The sequence below is a fragment of the Equus asinus genome, chromosome 6 (assembly GCF_041296235.1).
Source record: "Equus asinus isolate D_3611 breed Donkey chromosome 6, EquAss-T2T_v2, whole genome shotgun sequence".
NCBI lineage: Eukaryota > Metazoa > Chordata > Mammalia > Perissodactyla > Equidae > Equus > Equus asinus.
Window position 1 is genome coordinate 8,531,075 of NC_091795.1, and position 17,070 is coordinate 8,548,144.

Sequence of the window (17,070 nt, forward strand, 5' to 3'; positions counted from 1 at the left end):
AGACAGCAGGCCCCAAGAGGAGCCTCTTATGCTGAGCCCCACGTCACCAAACTGAGTCTTGACTTCATTAGATTTTCGACTCTCCCGGAAACAGAATCTTAAACCAGTGGATCAGGAATTGTCCCATCAGCCCTAGGTAGGTATTCCACGTCATAGACTGCTGCTGTCCCCTGAGGAAAGTAACCTTGCAATAACCGAGCGATCTTCCCGCCTGCTGTGACTTCTTTTTCTTCTCCCTTTTGCCTTTCAAAGTCTTTCATTCTGTACAGCTCCTTGGAGCTCCTTTCTATCTGCTAGATTGGATGCCTCCGGACGCAGGAATTGGTGAATAAAGCAATGAAGTTCTTTAGACTTACGCAGTTGTATTTTCTTTCTTAACAGCTTGGTGGCAGCAGCGGGATTGGAAGGAGACTTCTCATGGCTTCGGGGATGAGAAACACAAGGATTGGTACCCATGAAGCCTTTGAATTCTTCGTCTTTTTTGCTGTCTCTGAGGGCTGTGGGTAAGTGTCTCGTGCATCTCAGCTCCACTCTCCTTGCATTGAGCTCCTGATCTAAGTGACTTTCCATGTCCAGGTTAACGGGCCAGTCTACTTTGGCAGGATGCTCTAGCAGAGCATCTCTCTCAGCCCTGGGTTAGTCCACAGTGCCAGTCAAAGTGTTAGCAGGCAGCTTGAGCTGGCATATGGTTCCCTGAGACACTGAGTCTCTAGCCCTTGGTTAGTCCACAGTCCCAAATTTGGTGGGGTCCGCTGATTCTGCCCGCAGTCCCGACTGTTAGGGTCTGCTGGTTCCGTGCGTAGTTCTGGCCTGGGGAGAGGGTGGCACAGACGTGTGCTACATCCACACCCAGTCCTTGAAAACTTCCCACATGCATTTGACACGCATTTTTCTCTCCCTTGACTTGAGGCCAATGTCAATGAGTTCTGAGGAAATGCTGAAGGCACAGTGTGGAGGAATTCTGGGACCCTGCGTGACTACTTGGAAGAGTGCTGTCCACTCCACCTGAACAACCAGCCGGCACTACCAGAAATGAGAGGCGTCCTGTGATTGTGGATTGGAAGCCTCCTTGTTGTTAAGATGTCAGCTTCCTCCAAAGACATGAGCCAATTAAATGCAGTCCTTATCAAAATCCCAATGACATCTTGTGCTGAAAGACACCCATCCTAAAATTCATATGGAATCTCAAGTATGCCCAGATGTCTAAAATAGTCTTGAAAGGAAGTACTAAGTTGGAGGACTCTCTTTTTACTGATGTAAAACTTGCTACAAACCTACAATATCAAAACAGCATTGTAATGGCATAAAGACAGACACATCGAGCATCGGAACTGAATAGAGAGCCCAGAAATAAGGTGGCCAAGGTTGTTCAACGGGGAAAAGACAGTCTTTTCAACCAGTGGTTCCTGAAAAAGTGGATATCTTCATGCAAAAAATAAACTTGGATTCTGACCTCACACCACATATAAAACTTAATTCTCAATGGATCAAGACCCAAATGTAAGAACTGAAACTCTTTTAGGAAAACATGGGACAAAACGTTTCACAATAGGACTTGGCAATGATTTCATAGATATGACACTCAAGGCATGGGCAATAAAAAACAGAGTACACACACCAAAATTCATGAATATTAAAAACCTTTCTGCCTCTGAAGACAATATCAACAGAGTGAAAACACAACCCATGCAGCCTGGGAAACCATATTTGCAAATGATCTATCAGACAAGGGCTGAATATCCAGAATAGACATAGAACTTCTAAACTCAGCAACAACAAAACAACCCAAATAAACCAGCAAAGTACTTGAATAGACTTTTCCTCCAAGAAGATACGCAAATGGTCAACAAGCATACAAAAAGATGCTTAACGTGACTAATCACTGAGGAAATGTAAGTCAAAATCTCAATGAGATACCACCTCATATCCATGTGACAGCACTCCAAAAAAATAGACAGTGAAGAAAGGACTCGAACAAATGTTGGCAAAGATGTGGAGAAATTGGACCCATGTACACTGTGGCTGGAATGTAAGATGGTATAGTTGCTGTGGAAATCAGCATAGCAGTTTCTTAAAAAAAGTAAAAATAGACTCATTAAATGACCCAACAATTGTACTTCGGGATATACACACAGCAGCGTTGAAAGCTTGGTCTCAAAGGTATATTTGAACACCCATGTTCATGGCATCATTGTTCATGATCGCTGAAACGTGGAACAACCCAAAGATCCATCCAGGGATGAATGGAGAAGCAACATGGGGGTATATATATACAATTGCATGTTATTCATCCTTAAAAACTAAGGATATTCTGAGATATGATACAACATGGATGAAACTTTAGGACATTATGCTAAATGAAATCAACCAGTCCCAAAAATACTGGCCTTGTGTGACTCCACTTATATGGCATTCCTGAAATGGTCAGATTCAGAGAGACGGACAGCGGATGCTGTTGGCCAGGGGTGGGAGCAGGGGAAGGGGAGTGACCGATGAGTGGGGACAGAGCTTCAGTTCTGTGGGGCGACAAGAGTTCTGAAGATGGATTGTGGTGATGGCTGCACCACCATACGACTGTGGTCAACACACTGAAGATGCGCTTAAGGAACTTAATGTGCTTAATGATGTGTTCACCGAAAAATGGTCAACATGGTAAGTTTTACATTATGTGCATTTTAAGCCAATAAAAATATATTTTATGTTAAAAGTGTAAATATAAAGAAATGAGCAGAGGATGATTTAGTCTTGCCATTCGTGCTCTTCCATTCTGACCCTGGTGTTTGTCTCAGCCCTTGTACCTGAGACAACTTTGATCAGACAAATGTTTTCATTCTGGGCCTAAGAGAACCTTGAAATCAGAATTAGACAAAACTCTTCAAAATTTTTGTTACAATGTATTTTTCAGAGACAGCATAATAAGACATTTTTAATATTAAATTGAAGTTTGTTTTATATCAGTTTCAGGTGTACAACAGAATGATTCAATATGTGTGTATATTGTGAAATGATCACTATAAGAAGTCTGGTTAACATCTATCATCAAGAGTTACAAATGTTTTTCTTGTGATGAGAACTTCTAAGGTTTACGCTATTAGCAACTTTCAAATATGCAATATAGTATTATTACTTCCTTGACAGCTGTAAAATAAGCACCATAAAACAATTCTAGTGTATCCATTTTATTATTAATTCACTGAAACTATTTTTTCTCAGAATCAATTAATTTCTATGCAAATGATTGAATTTGTTTTAATCTACATCATAATGTACTGACTACAGGTTCCGACATTTTAAGTTTTGTTTAGGTGTTATTATTTCCAGCAAGTTAACTTTCCTGAATGTCATCAGTCATATCAAAATATATTCAGATGTATTTCTTCTTCCTTCAATATCTAGTCAATGATAAAGTTGACCGTGTGCCATTTCAACCATTATCAGTTTTGTGTGCTGAGGGTGATTTTACCCAGTAGAAGACACCATGTGGGTTCTAAGTCTCCTTGGAGGATAAACAGTGGGGGGAGGTCAAAGCATAGTACTTGTTTCATTTGCAGAGGGTCCATTTTGACTTTGCTCTTACAAAACATTTTCTTTGTACGTTTGGGAATCTGAGGCCCAGAAAGTTGGAGGGAATGACCCAGACCTCAGGAGGGGGTCAGAATCCAGAAGCTCAGGCAGGGCTCTGGCTTCCTTGGCCAAGGCTCAGCCCCTATCCTTCAGGTTTTCTTTGGAAACAGGAACCCTAAGGTCCTAGGGGAGCCCTACCCACCACTGTCCATGTGGGGCCATCTTCCTGTTTGCATCCTCTCATGCACAGGCACACTCACACCGATTTCTCCTGTGTGGACCATGCAGGGACCCCAGGAAAGAGCAGGCACCAGGGAAGTGACAAGAGGCCGAGGAGAAGGCAGTCGGAGGCAGCTCTGCCATGAACAGTAGCATCTATCCTCCTGGCTACATGACCAGAAGGCCTGAGATGGACCGAAGAATCCCTCAGGTTTCTAGGTGTGTACCTGTTCCAAGGACATCCCTGGCACAGCCTGGAGGGCACAGGACTGGGGAGCTGGAGTCCACTCCTGTGGGCACCTGCTACTTTGATGAGCCATTCTCCTCTTGTGTAGACATTGGGTAGAGGGGAGAAGACCTTGGTGTCCTCCTGTGTAAAGTGGAGTGCGTCCAGTGGGTGACACCCTGGGTTCCCTATGATGCTCACGAAGTGTCTGTGGCCCTTGGTTCTCCATCGATGACGCCCTGTGCTCTGAGCACCTGAGAAAATGCTTTCCCACCTGCTGGAGATCCTTTAGAACTGAGACAGGCTTGGGGGTTTGGGTGGATGAGAACTTGGGATAAGGAAGAACATGCCAGAGCACTGTACACTGAGTCCAGAGTCCAGGGACAAGACCAGTCCTTGTTGGAGTCCTGAGGTCCTCACTTGGCAGGAGAGGGGAATCATTGCCTTGGCTGAGGTTAGGATGCCTCCTGAGAGAAGAGGACACCCAAGTGGAGGGACAGAAAGATGGGGAGAGAGAGGCTCCTGAGGTTCCTCGCATGGCCTGGAAGCCTGCAGGTCCTGCTCCTTTACCCCTGGGACAGTGGGGAGCCTTTGCCTTGAGGACACCCAAAGAAACTTCCTTCCTGTTTGTTGGCTTCTGCCAGGGCTGCAGTGCTGGTGCTGGCCACCAGGAGGCAGGCAGCCTCCAGTGTCAGTGGTGCCCGCTGGGGTTAGGTTTTCATTGTTGTCACTTGTATTGGGATGTAATTGACACACAACACTGCCTAAGTTAACACTGCTGTGTGGTACATTTCAAAGTTGCTAAGAACAAAGAAGCTAAACTTCTCATCACAAGGAAACACTTATTTTTCTGTTTTCAGTGATGGATGTTAAGTGAACTGCTGGTGTTACTGTGCAGTCTGTGTGCATCGAGTCCCTGTGCTGACTTCTTAAACTTACACGGCGCCCACTCAGCTCTGCTTCAGCTGCTGGAGCAGCGAATAGCCGTGCAGAGGCCTTCCCGGCTGTCCCCCGCCTCAGAGAGAACTCACTCCTCCTGGTACTAGCGCTCCTCTCCACAGTCTGACTTGGTGAAGAGCAGGAGGAGGGGCCACGAGTTTCACAATTCTTCACTCAGCGACTGTGCACCGAGCACGCACCCTGTGCCAGGTGCTCAGGTGGGTGTGAGTGCAGGGCTGACAGTTACTGAGTGGTCCCTGCCAGTCAGGAGCTCACACTCTGGAGGGGACAAGGACAAAAGCATGAAAGCAAAGACATGAGAGAGGAAAGAGCCAGTGCTGAGGGGACATTCAGGGGCCTGTGAGGGAGGGCTGGGGGTCACCGGGTAGGGGTCTGAAAGGCCTCACTGGGGTGACATTTGCTGGGACCAGAATGACAAGACGGAGCCAGCCCTGCACAAGTCTGGGAGCAGCGTGCCAGGGAGAAGGCACCTCTGCTGCAGACACTCATGGGCAGAAGGGGGTTTGGCCAGAGGATGTGAGAAAGGTGGCCAGTGTGGCTGGAGGAAGCCTGGGGGGCAGAGAAGGAGGGGGCAGTGCCAGATCCTGGGGCCTGAAATCACAGTTCCAATGCCTTGAATCTGAAAACGACAAATGCCTCATATCTCACAATTTTTGCGGTTGAGGAATCAGACATACATTAGCTTGGTTCCTCTGCTGAAGATGCCTCAGGGCCGGGGCCGCAACCTCAGCTGATGCTCGACTGGCAGAGAATTTCCTCCCAGGTTTCCTCAAAGGATTCAGGGTACAGTTTGGACTCAGAGGATGGGTTACTTTCTCTCTGTTGGCCTGGGTGCTGCCTCGGTTCCCTCCCACGTGGGCCTCTGTATATGGCAGCTCAAAACATCTCTGCTTGATTCCCCAGCTCAGGGATAGGGAAGAGAGAGAGAGAAGGGAAAGAGAGAGAGAAGAGAGAGGTGGAACTTAAGAGAGGGAATAAGAAGAAAGTGAGAGACTTTTTGTGTTTAAAATTTAGGCATGACATCCGTCCCGACTGGCTGTGTTCTATTGGTGAGAGCCAGTCACTAAGCATTCAGTGGTCACACAGGAATCTGTGAGGGATGTGTGTGCCACGGGTGGGGATCTCTGGGAGCCATTGTGAAGGCTGCCCACCTCATAGTTCAACATGTGGCACTTGGGTCTCTTTCTAAATAGAAAAGGAAACAATGGAGAGGTTTGAATCCAGAGGATGACAGTGTCTGCATTTCATTCATCAATCCTCTCCTTGTGCTGACATTGAAATGAGGCCAAGAGAAGAGGTGCCTGTTGCAATATCGCATTGCTGAACCCAGGCCTGTTTTGGGTGGTGTTCATGCTACATCCCTTCTCGTAATTCTTCCATCTCTTTGTTTGTGCATTACTTGCACTTGACACGACCTCACAGGTGGTATGGATATTATCTCATATACACCTGATGATGTCCCTGGCAAGTATATTCTAGGCGGATTCCCCTTGTGCAGGTTTGGAGACTGGGGAGGCCCTGAGAGGCACAATGAGGTTTCCAGGACAGAGAACTGGTAAGATAAAGGAGGTCTGAATTCTGCTCTGCCTCCTCAAAGCTGGGACCCTCATGACATTGCCAGGGAGCTGTGGCTAGGGCTGTGGAAGCTCCTCATGTATAGTTAAGAAGATGACATGAGGGTGGTTTGGGTAGGTCTGATTACAGGAAGCAGCCCAGGTAATGGAATCTTGAAAACGTGACCTCACTTCCTTGGCGATAGACCCCAACAGACTTAGAACTCTGGTAACCAGGCAGTTACATTCTAGACACAGGCCCCTAGCCAGCTCATTTGACTGGACACACTTCAGACAACAAGATGTTTGCTTGTTGTGTCCCAGTTTTCAGAGGCTCTAGGCTCAGGAAAGCCCAGAGTGTGAGACTGTTGTGTTGTTGTAGAAGTTGGCTTAACCCTCATCCTCGGAGCCACAGGCCATTTGGCAGGAGGTACCCAAAGGTAATGTGGGGCAGCCCAGAGCAGCCCAATGTAGGGCAGGACACAACTCTGATCCCACCTGAGCAGCCCCATAGCCCTTGCCCCCTGTGTGAGTGTTTGTGTGTGAGTGTCTGTGTGTGTGTGTGTGTGCGCGCGCATGGGCACTGTCAGGGAAGGCAGCAGGTGAGGAGTGGGTCCCTCCTGGGCAGGAGGACAGTGTTATGTGCTGTCAGCCTGGTAAGTCTGTGATATTCATACCCAGGGCCTGAGCAGGTGGGTGCTGGGGATCAAGCTCCTCTGCCCTTGCGTTAATCCCGAGCCTTAGAAGTTTCATCTAGTTCCCTCCCTGGTCAGATGTCTGTGCAGATGTCCCTGTGTGCCTGAACTAAGGAATAGAATTTCTCGTGGGGGTATCCCCCTGTGGCGATGTCCAGCAGGCCCCTGATGCCTCCTGGCCCGTCTGCCGGGCACTGTCTTTCCAGAGCTCCACGCAGGAGATCTTTGAAGAGTTATGTGAAGGGTTCGACTTCTCTCCCTCCCTAGTCAAGGGGCAGGAGCAGCAGGCCACCAGCAGCATCCTGTGCCGGCCTGAGGTGAGAGCAGGAGCAGAAGGTCTTTACCCCCAACCCCCAAGATGTTCAGGGTGGGCCTGGAACCCTGGTACAAATCTGAGCACACCCCTGGTGCCCTCACAGGGCTTTCCCAACGGAGTGTCCTACGGCCTTGCTCCTGAAGGAGTCTGGGCCTCCTCTCCTCCCCAGCCAGCTGTGGGGTAAGGTGGAAAGACACTCTTCACATGTTTCTTGGAATCATAGAGGAAATGTTTAACGTTGTTATCACTTTTCACGAGGCCATGAGGACCTTAGCATTTTGCTCCTGTTTTGATTGATGTAGCTGCCCGGCTGGGAAGCTGTGTAGCACTCAGGCCACTGTCCTTGCAGACCTTCTCCAAGCCTCACAAATCATCACACTTGCTAGGCTGATTACACACAAAGAGGATGGGGGTGGATTACAGGATCCTATACATTCCTCTGCAACTTCGCATCTCACGAAACACATCAACTCATCATAGGCCACTCAGGTCAGGAGCTGAGGCCTTTTTGACTTCATCATAATTCCACATAGGAGGACATTTTCCTCAGTGATTCAGTCTTTCAATGCTGTTGGACCTGGACATGACCAAATTCTGTTGCCATTTGAGCAACACGCTGCAGGGCACATCTTAAATGTGTCCCAATAGACTCAGAGTTTTCTAGGTCTGCCATGACATAGAACCGCAGATGGCGGAAGGTCACTAATCGTCTCTTTGCTCATGTCTGTGGTGGGGATGTTTATTGATGACTCCCTGGGATAATGCTCTTAACACAGGCTCTTAATGCACAGAGGTGTGATTGTTCCTCAGGTCACAGAATGCCTTGAAGGTACTGAGTGTTTGTCATTCCCCTAAAAATCAAATTGTACTTGGAAGTCCAAAACCATTTCCCAGGTGGGCTCTCGTCCCTCTTATACAACTTTCTGAGGTGCTGGGAGGTTCTGGTCTGAGCTCCAGACCCTGATGCTCCTGGTGGTTCATGGTGATGCCACTAACACTGTGTCCCACCTTGTCCATGTGGTATGCCAAGGAACCCACCCTGTCCGTGGCTGAGGCCCGCACGATGCTGACCCTCAAGGCAGGTGCAGTGCAGAAGGTGGTAGGCTCCCTGCAACCATCCTTCCACGGAAGATCCATCTCTGTCACCACCTTCCCGTGTGTGTACCAGGCCTTCTACTCCACCCCACAGGTCCTGGATAATCTGTTCCAGAGGTGAGTGCCCACCCCTCCACAGCACAGCAGGGAGTCTCCCACCTAATAGACTTGTGCTTTGGGAACGTCCCCACACCTCTCTGAGCATCACCTTGCTCATCTGAATAGTGGGGTGGTAAAAGAATGAACCTCACAGGGTCACTGAAGGAAAACACGGGAGAAACCATGGCAGGCACTTGCCTGGTGCCGGACTCCACAGAAGGGGCTGCTGCTCATGCTGCGCATCCTCAGGCTTATTGCTTCCGTCCCCAGTGAGGAGACTCTCTGCCTCTCCCCTCGCTGGCCTGTGGCCTTCCCGAGTGTGGAAAAGCACATGGAAAGCAAACTGTTTTCCTATTGGCAAGACAATTTAGCGATTCCATCTAGCTGATCCTGGTCCTTGTCTTTGGTGCGGCCAGAGTAGTGGTCTCTGTGGGCTGCAGAGGAGACGCAGGCCCACTCAGAATTCTGGGAAGGCTCTGGATGGGGTTCATTCATTCAATACTATATGTTAAGCTCCTAGTACATTCATACCCTTTCCTACACACTAAGGATGTCCAAGGAAGGAAGCAGACACTATCCCGGGGGCTCAATTCTAGCCTGAGAGCTAGATGCTCACTTCTGGGCGTCATGAGTATTCATGCCCACAGGACGTTAGATGTGACACCCTCTTGGCCTCCTCTAGATATGGACGCATCCTCTCATAGACCACGATGACAGACTTCAAGGACCAACTAAGACCATGAGTGGTGTTGAGTCCAGAGGGAGGGCCTCCTGTGTCCACAGAAGGGGCTAGGAGACCATGGGGACTGTCGCTAGCGATGGACTGGCAGACCCTGGATCTCACACCTCTTGGGGTTTCTGTGGGAGGCCTGAGGTCTGCGGTCTTCCCTACAGGAGGAAATGAATCAAAGAGACGTGTTGATGGGGTGCCAGTCCCGCCATGGGAAGCAGAGGAGAGGCTGGGCTGAGTCGGCCACTGAGAGACCCATCGCTTCCACAGTTCCCTCTCCTTCTCCCTGCCCTCTGCACATGCACCTCTCCTAAGCACCGCCACTGGGGCCCAGAACAGTAGGTGGTGAGCAGCCTGGTCACAAATCTGCCTCAAACCTCAGTCCTGATGCTCGAGTGTGCAGGATGGGGTAGGCTGTGTCCAGGCCCTTTGGGAAAAGAGTGTCAGATGGAAGGCCAGACTCACACAGGCTCTCTGTTAGATTGGCTGATGACCAGGCCTTCCAGTGCAAGGACAGCCACCCAGGGATTGGAGTGCCTGGTCCATCCTCTGGGGCTCAGGCACAGAGAAGGTGCTGTGGGAACACAGTGTGGAACAGCAGGCCAGGCCTGTGACTCTCTTCACAATGGCTCTCCCCAGTGCTCTGTCTCCTACCTGGGGCCCCTGGCGTCAGGAGAACTCCCAGGATATGTGGCAGATGCTGCACCACTCCAGGATCAAGCTGACGTTGGCGTATCTACAGGACCTCTTGCCTGACTCAGTCCTGAAGCACCAGGCCACCCCTTTTCTCATCCAGGTGGATCTTTTCCAGGCCACTGAGTTGGAGACAGAGGGTAAGGGAGACCGTAGGCTTGGAAGACTACCCCAGTGGGTGGGTCATGACTGGGGATTCATTTAAAGACAGTGGGATCTTTGCTGTTTGGGGAAAGGCACATGGAAAGCAACTTATGTAGCTGACCCTTTGTCTTTCTCCAGCTCCTGCCCCAGCTCCAGCACTTCTGCCAGCGGCAGAGGCAGAAAAGGGGCCACCTCTGGAGCTGGACGGAAGTCCAGTTCTATTTCTGCCATCACTCCTAGCGCTGGAGCCATCAGCTGCTCCAGACCCGGAGCGAGTGCCATCAGCAGCCCCAGCCCAAGTGGCAGGTCCTGAACTGGACTCAACGGGACCTAGGGGTATGCTGGGATTTCCACCTCAGACTCCAGTAACAGACGCAGAATCGGCTCCAGTTCCAGAGGCTTCCCACCCCTGGCGAGTGACCAGGAAGGAGCAGCCCGATGGAAAGCCTAGCCTCATGGCCTTCTCCCCAAGGGAGGTGGCAGAACAGCTGACGGTCATTGACGCGGTGAGCACCTGGGCTCTCAGGTCGGGGTGGGGCAGGCCATCCCTCTGCCATCAGCTGCCCCAGACTTGCTTTTGCCTTTGGGGACTCCTATGACCTGGGTCCAAATCCCAGCTCCACCACTTCCCAACCTTGGGATCTGGGCAACTCCCCAGCCTTCATGTTCCACCCTCACGCTGTAGAGATGGGGACCAAGAGGACCCGCTGCACAGAGTGGCTGAGCACATTGAGTGAAGTAGAACACAGAGCAAGCCCGGTGGGGCCTGGCCCGAGAGGTGGGGGAGGAGAACGCACTGTGTGCAGCCAGGAACTCGGGCGGTCCAGCCATCTGCCCCGGAGGCTCAGCAGCCTCAGCACTTGTGATGCACCTGACGTGTACTTAACTAAAAGGGAGACAACCTGACAAAGCCCGTGGGGGTAGCTGGCACAGGGGAATGTGCAGCGGAATGGGGACTGGGACCAGCGGATGCTCAGGATGCAGGAAGATGCCCCCTTGGGAGGTGCCAAGTGGAGCAGCCCTCTGGAGCTTGCAGTTCGTGGGGCTGGGCTGGGTGCAAATGCTCCTGCCTTTTCCCCAACAGTCTCGAGTCCCTGGTCCTCCTGTGCTGGGTGCTCTCAGTGGAAGAACAATGAAAGCCAGGGGCTCCCACCAGGCTGAGAACACATGCTCAGCCTCCTGAGCCCCAGCTTAGACCAGTGACTCCTGCCTGGACACTGAGCTGGGCTGTGACAGGGCTGAGTGACTCTCCCCCTCTTCACCAGGAATTGTTCCAGAACGTCGTGCCCTCTGAGTATCTGGGCTCCACCTGGGGCAAAAGAAACCAGCCTGGACATGAGAACGTGGCACCCACCGTCCGGGCCACAGTGGTGCAGTTCAACAGAGTAGCAAATTGTGTCATGACGTCCTGCCTTGGGGACCCAAACATGACGGCCCAGGGCAGGGCCAAGGTCCTGGAGCGGTGGATCGAGGTGGCCAGGGTATGCAGTGGGAGACCCTCTCCAGAGCCATGGAACTGCCCCTTCTCCTTGATCAGCTCTCAGGACTGAAGGCTGCACTCTAAGCCCCGGCACGGTCCCTAGGTCCTTCCTGCCAAGGGCCCGCTGACCTTGACTGGCATGTCCCAGTGGTGGGATGGTCACTTCCTCTCTGGCTCCTTCCTGTTTTGAGCAAAATTCCTCCTCCTGGAAGTGTTACTCTGGTCCACCTGTACCCTCCCTGGCACCCTGGGCATCTGTCCCACTCAGGAGGGGTGAGTGGAAGGGAGGAGGACTGAAGCCAGAGCAGACAGGGCTCCTGCTCCCCTCCCAGCTCCTCCTCTCCCTCCTCAGGAGTGCCAAGCCTTGAGGAACTTTTCCTCCTTGTACGCCATCGTCTCGGCTCTGCAGAGCATGCCCATATACAGACTGAACAAGACCTGGGGGAAAGTGTCCAGGTGGGGAGGCCTCTCCACAGGAGGACCAGGGGGAGGAGGGGGCTCCCACGTGTCTGCCATTGCCCTCTCGTCGGCTGGGGCTTCCTGGGTGGCAGTAAGCCCTGGGCACAGGACCTGGGTGGGTGTGCAGTGTCCCTGATCCTCACTGGCAACTTAGGCCACCAGTTCTGCTTCAGGACTCAAGTTGCCTAGATGTCACATAGTGGGTTGAACCAAAGTGGAGATTTTCAAGTGTTTGCCATACAGCCACAGAACTCTGTGCCCAGTGGAAACCCTAACTGATCAAAATACAGCTGCTCCATAGAAAAGGGAGTGGCGGCCCCAGGTGACCAACATGAGAGCCCCCTCTGCAGTCCCATGGTGACCTCAGTGCTCAGAGGAACCACGCAAAAGTCCTCATCCAGGCAGTTTGGATTTTCTAGATTCTCATAGAGAAGGGACTTGCTCTTATGCCCCCTGCCCCATTGTTCCTGAGCTTCTCCTTCCTCCTTTCCCCTCTCAGGAAGAGCTGCCGAAAATTTAAAAAGCTCTGTGATGAGGACAACTCCCTGAGCTGGGAGCTGCTCATCAAGGTAGAGTGGAGGCTGGAGTGTGGAGGGAGAGGCGGGGTGGGGGAAACGGGGACAGGCAGGATGTGGACGGTAATTTCTCCCTTGAAGTTTCTGTGGACAATTCCAGTCTTCCCTGGATGAACAGGAAGATGGGGTCTGTTTGGTCCATGGGCAGGTGGGGGAGGCGTCTGTGGGCTTGGAAGCCCTGGTCATGGCAGGAATTGGGGGTGTCTGGGCTGATCCAGGTGGGGATGCTGAGCTGGCTGGTTGAGCAGGGGCTGGCTTCCATTTTGGTCCACGCTCTCAGCACTTAGATTCTTCCAGGCTGTTGCGTGGATGGGGTGGGCGGGGGTATGTTTCTTCCCTGAACCAGCTCACTGTGTCTTTAGGAAGCCAGGCCCCCACTGCTCCTTCTGTCTTCACCATTTCTCCATGAGGAGGGCACCCTGCCTGCCCTCGGGATGGGCACTGCCAGGCATTCCCCCAGGCCAGGTGGTCAAATGGGCTGCCCAGCCTTGAGTCGGAATGACTGGAGCATGACAGATGTGTGTGCATGTTTGACTCCCCAGTGGCCCTACCACAGTCGCTGCTAGTCTGTCCCTGTCAGGAACCTCACCTGGGTCCTAGTCAGCAGTAACTGGTGCCCAGGTGGCTTTTGAGAAGTGTCCAGGAAACTGGTGGTGCTCAGTGGATCTTTCCTGAGTGGACCTCGTAGTCTTCACATGAAAGAGAAACCAAAGTGTCCTGTCAGCCCCACCCCACCCTTTCACGCCGGGTGGGGTGAGAGCCAGAACCATGCAGACCGTCACTGACGCTGAGTCCTCAGGAGACCCTGCGAGGTAGGTGGAGTTGTCACACATTCCAGATGAGGAGGCTGACTCAAGGAGGACAGGCCTCAGGTCCAAGGTCATACAGCAAGAGTGTTGGAGCTGGGATTGTCCTAGAATCAGAGCATGCTAGAGGATGGAGTAGCATTGGTACCAGCTGACTTGATTCAGACGTCCAGGGCTGAGGTCAGAGGGGCTGAAGAGAAGTGGGGTGAGGGGAGGATGGCCTCCTTGACCCTGTCCCTGATCCTGGCAGAAGCAGCCGTCCAAGTTTGCCACCCTGCTGAGGACCCTCCAGAGAGGCCAGAAGAGGCAGCAGCAGAAGGTCAGTGCGCCTGTAGTGGAGGGGCTCCAAGGTCAGAGGAGGGGTCTCTGCCCTCCCAGCTGGGGGCTCCAATTCAGAGAGGGGGCCTTCCTCCTGCAGCCCTCCTCCTGTCGCCACAGAGCCTGACACCCGCCCCTAGAAGTGACCAGGAGAAGGGCCTGGGGAGCTGCAGCAGGATGGGTCAGGAGAGTGGAGGAGCCCAGGATCAAAGGCCCTGTGACAAGCCAAAAGCAGGCCCTGGGAGGTGACCAGGAGGAGTCTGGTGTTCTTGGAGGGTTAGGGGTGGGGATTGAGGGCCAGCTATGAAGGGTTTGAGGCTACTCCATGTGGGGACCCTGGGCTGGGCCAGGAGGCTGAGGAGGAGGAGTTTTCAGGGGAGGGCCATGGGGACACCTGAGACCAGGGCTCATGCCATCTAATCCCAATGGCACAGGGCATCGTCCCCTTCCTGGGCAGCATGCTAACTGACCTGATCATGCTGGACACTGCCATGGAGGATTACGGAAATGTGAGTGAGGCCGGGGGCCGGAAGGGGGTGACCAGGTTGGGACTTGGGAAGACACCGTCCCAGTACCAAGACCTGAGTGGTCAGAATGTGGTAACTTCCTGTCATGACAGCCTCCCTGGCTTCCCTGTGTTCTGAGATAGTGTGCCCCTCTTAGCAATGAGGGAACGAAGGCTCCACGTGGAGCCCGTCCTGGGTCCCCAGGCTGGCGAAGCAGCAGAGCTGCCTGCCTGCAGAGCTGCAGGGGTTTTGTTGGAAGCGAGAGAGAACTCGGCCTCCAAGTCAGGCAGCACACTGAGGGAGCTGTCCCTTCCTGCCTGAGGACTCAGCCTCCCTGTCCGTCATCAGAGGGTTGGGCTACAAGGTCCCTGAGTGTCGGCCCCCATGTCCTCCCTTCACTGGAGCCCAGAGCCTGGCCTGGGTCCAAGGCCTGTTTTGTGTCATGCCCAGCCCCCTCCTGGACCTGGAGCAGGGCACCATGAGAAGAGGTGCCCACGGGGGCTGGTCATAGGTAGGGGGCTCGTTCTGATGGACTTTTGCTGTCTACCTTCCAGGGCAATGAGATCAACCACGAGAAAAAGAAAAAGGTGAGCAGCTGTGGCCTTCCATGTCAGGGAGGAGAGGGGAGTGGAAACCAGAGACACCCCTAGGCAGAACTCTCCTGGGCTCCACCCCCTGCATCGTACATTTATGGAGAGAGTTGGATGACAGAGAATTAGCAGACCCATCCAGTGGGGGCGGGGTGGGGGCAGTGGTGGGCATCAAGCGAAACTTCCTGCAGGAGGGGCTTATACCCATCTCTGAGTACAGGTAGGACCTGCATGGAATTGGAGGGAAGGAGGGTCCCATGTGAGCAAGGACCCAGGACCAGCCCCTGCCTCACTCCTCACCCCCTGAAGACCCTGCAGCGTCCCCAGCAGGCTCTGTCTGCATCCTCTCCTCCCTCTGGTCCCAGGAGCACAAAGTGATGATGGAGATCGTGCAGCTCCAGGAGGCTGCAGAGAATTACAACCTAGAGCCCCAGGAGCGATTCAGGGCCTGGTTCTGGGACATGCAGCAGCTCAGTGAGGAAGAGAGGTGAGGCCGGCCAGGAGATGGGGAGGGCCAGGTGGACTCTCCCTGCTGGCCAGTCCGGAGAGCCTGCGTCCATGGCTCCCTTGTCAGCCCTGTTGGGGTGCTGGGCAGATGCCGGGAGGGACACCTGAGCTGTGGAGTGTGGGAGGCTCACAGGTGCCACTCTGTCCTGTAGCTTCAGCCTGTCCTGCCAGCTGGAGCCCCGATCCTAGTTGGCCAGCAAATCTCTCCAGGCCCAGAGAGCACGGCCATCATGAAGCTGAGGAGGGAGTGAGTATCCCATGGCCGTATGAACTCTTCCTTGGCAGCGGGGACCCAGCTGCGGCACTCGGGGTGCACGGGCCCCACCACCTGCCACCCCTTCCCCGAGGCCAATTTCCATCTCTGTAGGGGTGAGAATCACTGCTTGTAAATAGTTCATGCCAGATTTGCACACTGTTGTATTAAAGTCCTGTTTCTCTTACAGCCTGGGAGTGGTGGTTCTTTCACATTCTGTGCTAATTTAAACGCTGTCCAGACTCTCAGATTCCTCACTGGATTAAGACCTATTGCAGTCATCCGATTATTGTGTGTGGGAGAGGGGGGAAGGTGCAGCCCCTCCCTGGCTGCTGAAGGAGACCCCAAGGGCCCCTCCTCAGAGGACAGGTCTATGTCAGCATTGTGAAGCTGGGCCAGGAGCAGAGACAGCCCCTCAGACCCCTGAGATGGGAGGTCGAGGTGTTTTCTCAGGCCGAGCATCCACCATGGAAATGTGGGGGTCCCTAAAGCCACCACTTGCCAGGCCCACTCTGTGCCCCAGGAGAGGGGCTGCCCATCCACACTCCGGAGGGAGAGGAAACATTTCCTGCGTCTCTTGTGGAGGTCTCTCTGGACCCCATGTTGGGAACTTGTAGTTTCCTAGTTCAGCCTCTGGAAAGGCATCAGCTCTAAGTGGGGAAAACACATAGAGATCAAACCGTGCATGTGGACAGGACAAGGCCAGGGGAAGGTCATTTGTGCAGGGACTTCGGGCAGGCAGGACTTCCCCTCCTCAGTGTCCCCCTGGGGCCCGTGCTCACCCTTTCCCTGGACGGGACTCCTGCTGGGACCATGTCCCTGGCTCCGAATTCCTCTCCCTGCTTGCCTCCTCTCCAGGGGACGATTTGTGGTGCAGCCCGCGAGGTTCCAGCTGGGCCCCGTTCCAGACACTCTGCTGCTCCCTGTGACACAGGACCCCCAGCCCCTGCGCTTCCTTCTTCACTCTTGTCAAGTCAGAAGTCCCCTCAAGGCCCCACCATCCCTCAGGTGCCTCAAGGCCACTCCTCCCTGGCTGGGCCTGATGGATCCTGGTGAGCTGTGATTTGCAGGCTAACAGGCCATAATCCTGGCTAGTGAGTGCACTTACACTCTCCCTTGCTGTCCAGAGTGACTTCTGGGCCACATGGTTCTGAGGTCCATGGTCTCAGACAAGCGCCCGTTTACAGACTCAGCTGTGTTGTTTCCAGCTCATCCTAAGGGGCAGCTGGCCCCGCCCCTACGGTGTGCAGCACCTGGACGGCTGTTTTCCACAGTTGAGCTG

General features: G+C 53.1%; 1 protein-coding gene across 3 annotated transcripts; it reads left to right on the forward strand.

Annotated features, from left to right (window-relative positions):
- Positions 1–3,867: 3,867 nt before the first annotated feature.
- Positions 3,868–15,843, forward strand: LOC123286238 (ral guanine nucleotide dissociation stimulator-like). 3 transcript variants are annotated; one of them, XM_070511534.1, is made up of 14 exons: positions 3,868–4,002; positions 4,870–5,166; positions 7,424–7,534; positions 8,564–8,745; positions 10,097–10,290; positions 10,433–10,800; positions 11,560–11,775; positions 12,127–12,230; positions 12,733–12,802; positions 13,865–13,933; positions 14,367–14,441; positions 14,993–15,025; positions 15,394–15,515; positions 15,688–15,843. In XM_070511534.1, exons 4-14 carry the CDS (start codon positions 8,597–8,599, stop codon positions 15,722–15,724), a joined length of 1,437 nt encoding a protein of 478 aa, XP_070367635.1. In that variant the 5' UTR covers positions 3,868–4,002; positions 4,870–5,166; positions 7,424–7,534; positions 8,564–8,596; the 3' UTR covers positions 15,725–15,843. The 3 variants fall into 3 exon arrangements, with proteins under 3 accessions (XP_070367635.1, XP_070367636.1, XP_070367637.1); XM_070511535.1 differs by lacking the exons at positions 12,127–12,230; positions 12,733–12,802; XM_070511536.1 differs by lacking the exons at positions 3,868–4,002; positions 4,870–5,166; positions 7,424–7,534; positions 8,564–8,745 and adding an exon at positions 9,651–9,802.
- Positions 15,844–17,070: the final 1,227 nt, after the last annotated feature.

Excerpts from the sequence above, each read along its gene's own strand:
- LOC123286238 (XM_070511534.1), top strand. The coding sequence starts at position 8,597 with ATGCTGACCCTCAAGGCAGGTGCAGTGCAGAAGGTGGTAGGCTCCCTG. Across the intron at positions 12,803-13,864 it reads GCTGGGAGCTGCTCATCAAG|AAGCAGCCGTCCAAGTTTGC; the intron begins GTAGAGTGGAGG and ends TGATCCTGGCAG. Across the intron at positions 14,442-14,992 it reads CCATGGAGGATTACGGAAAT|GGCAATGAGATCAACCACGA; the intron begins GTGAGTGAGGCC and ends TCTACCTTCCAG.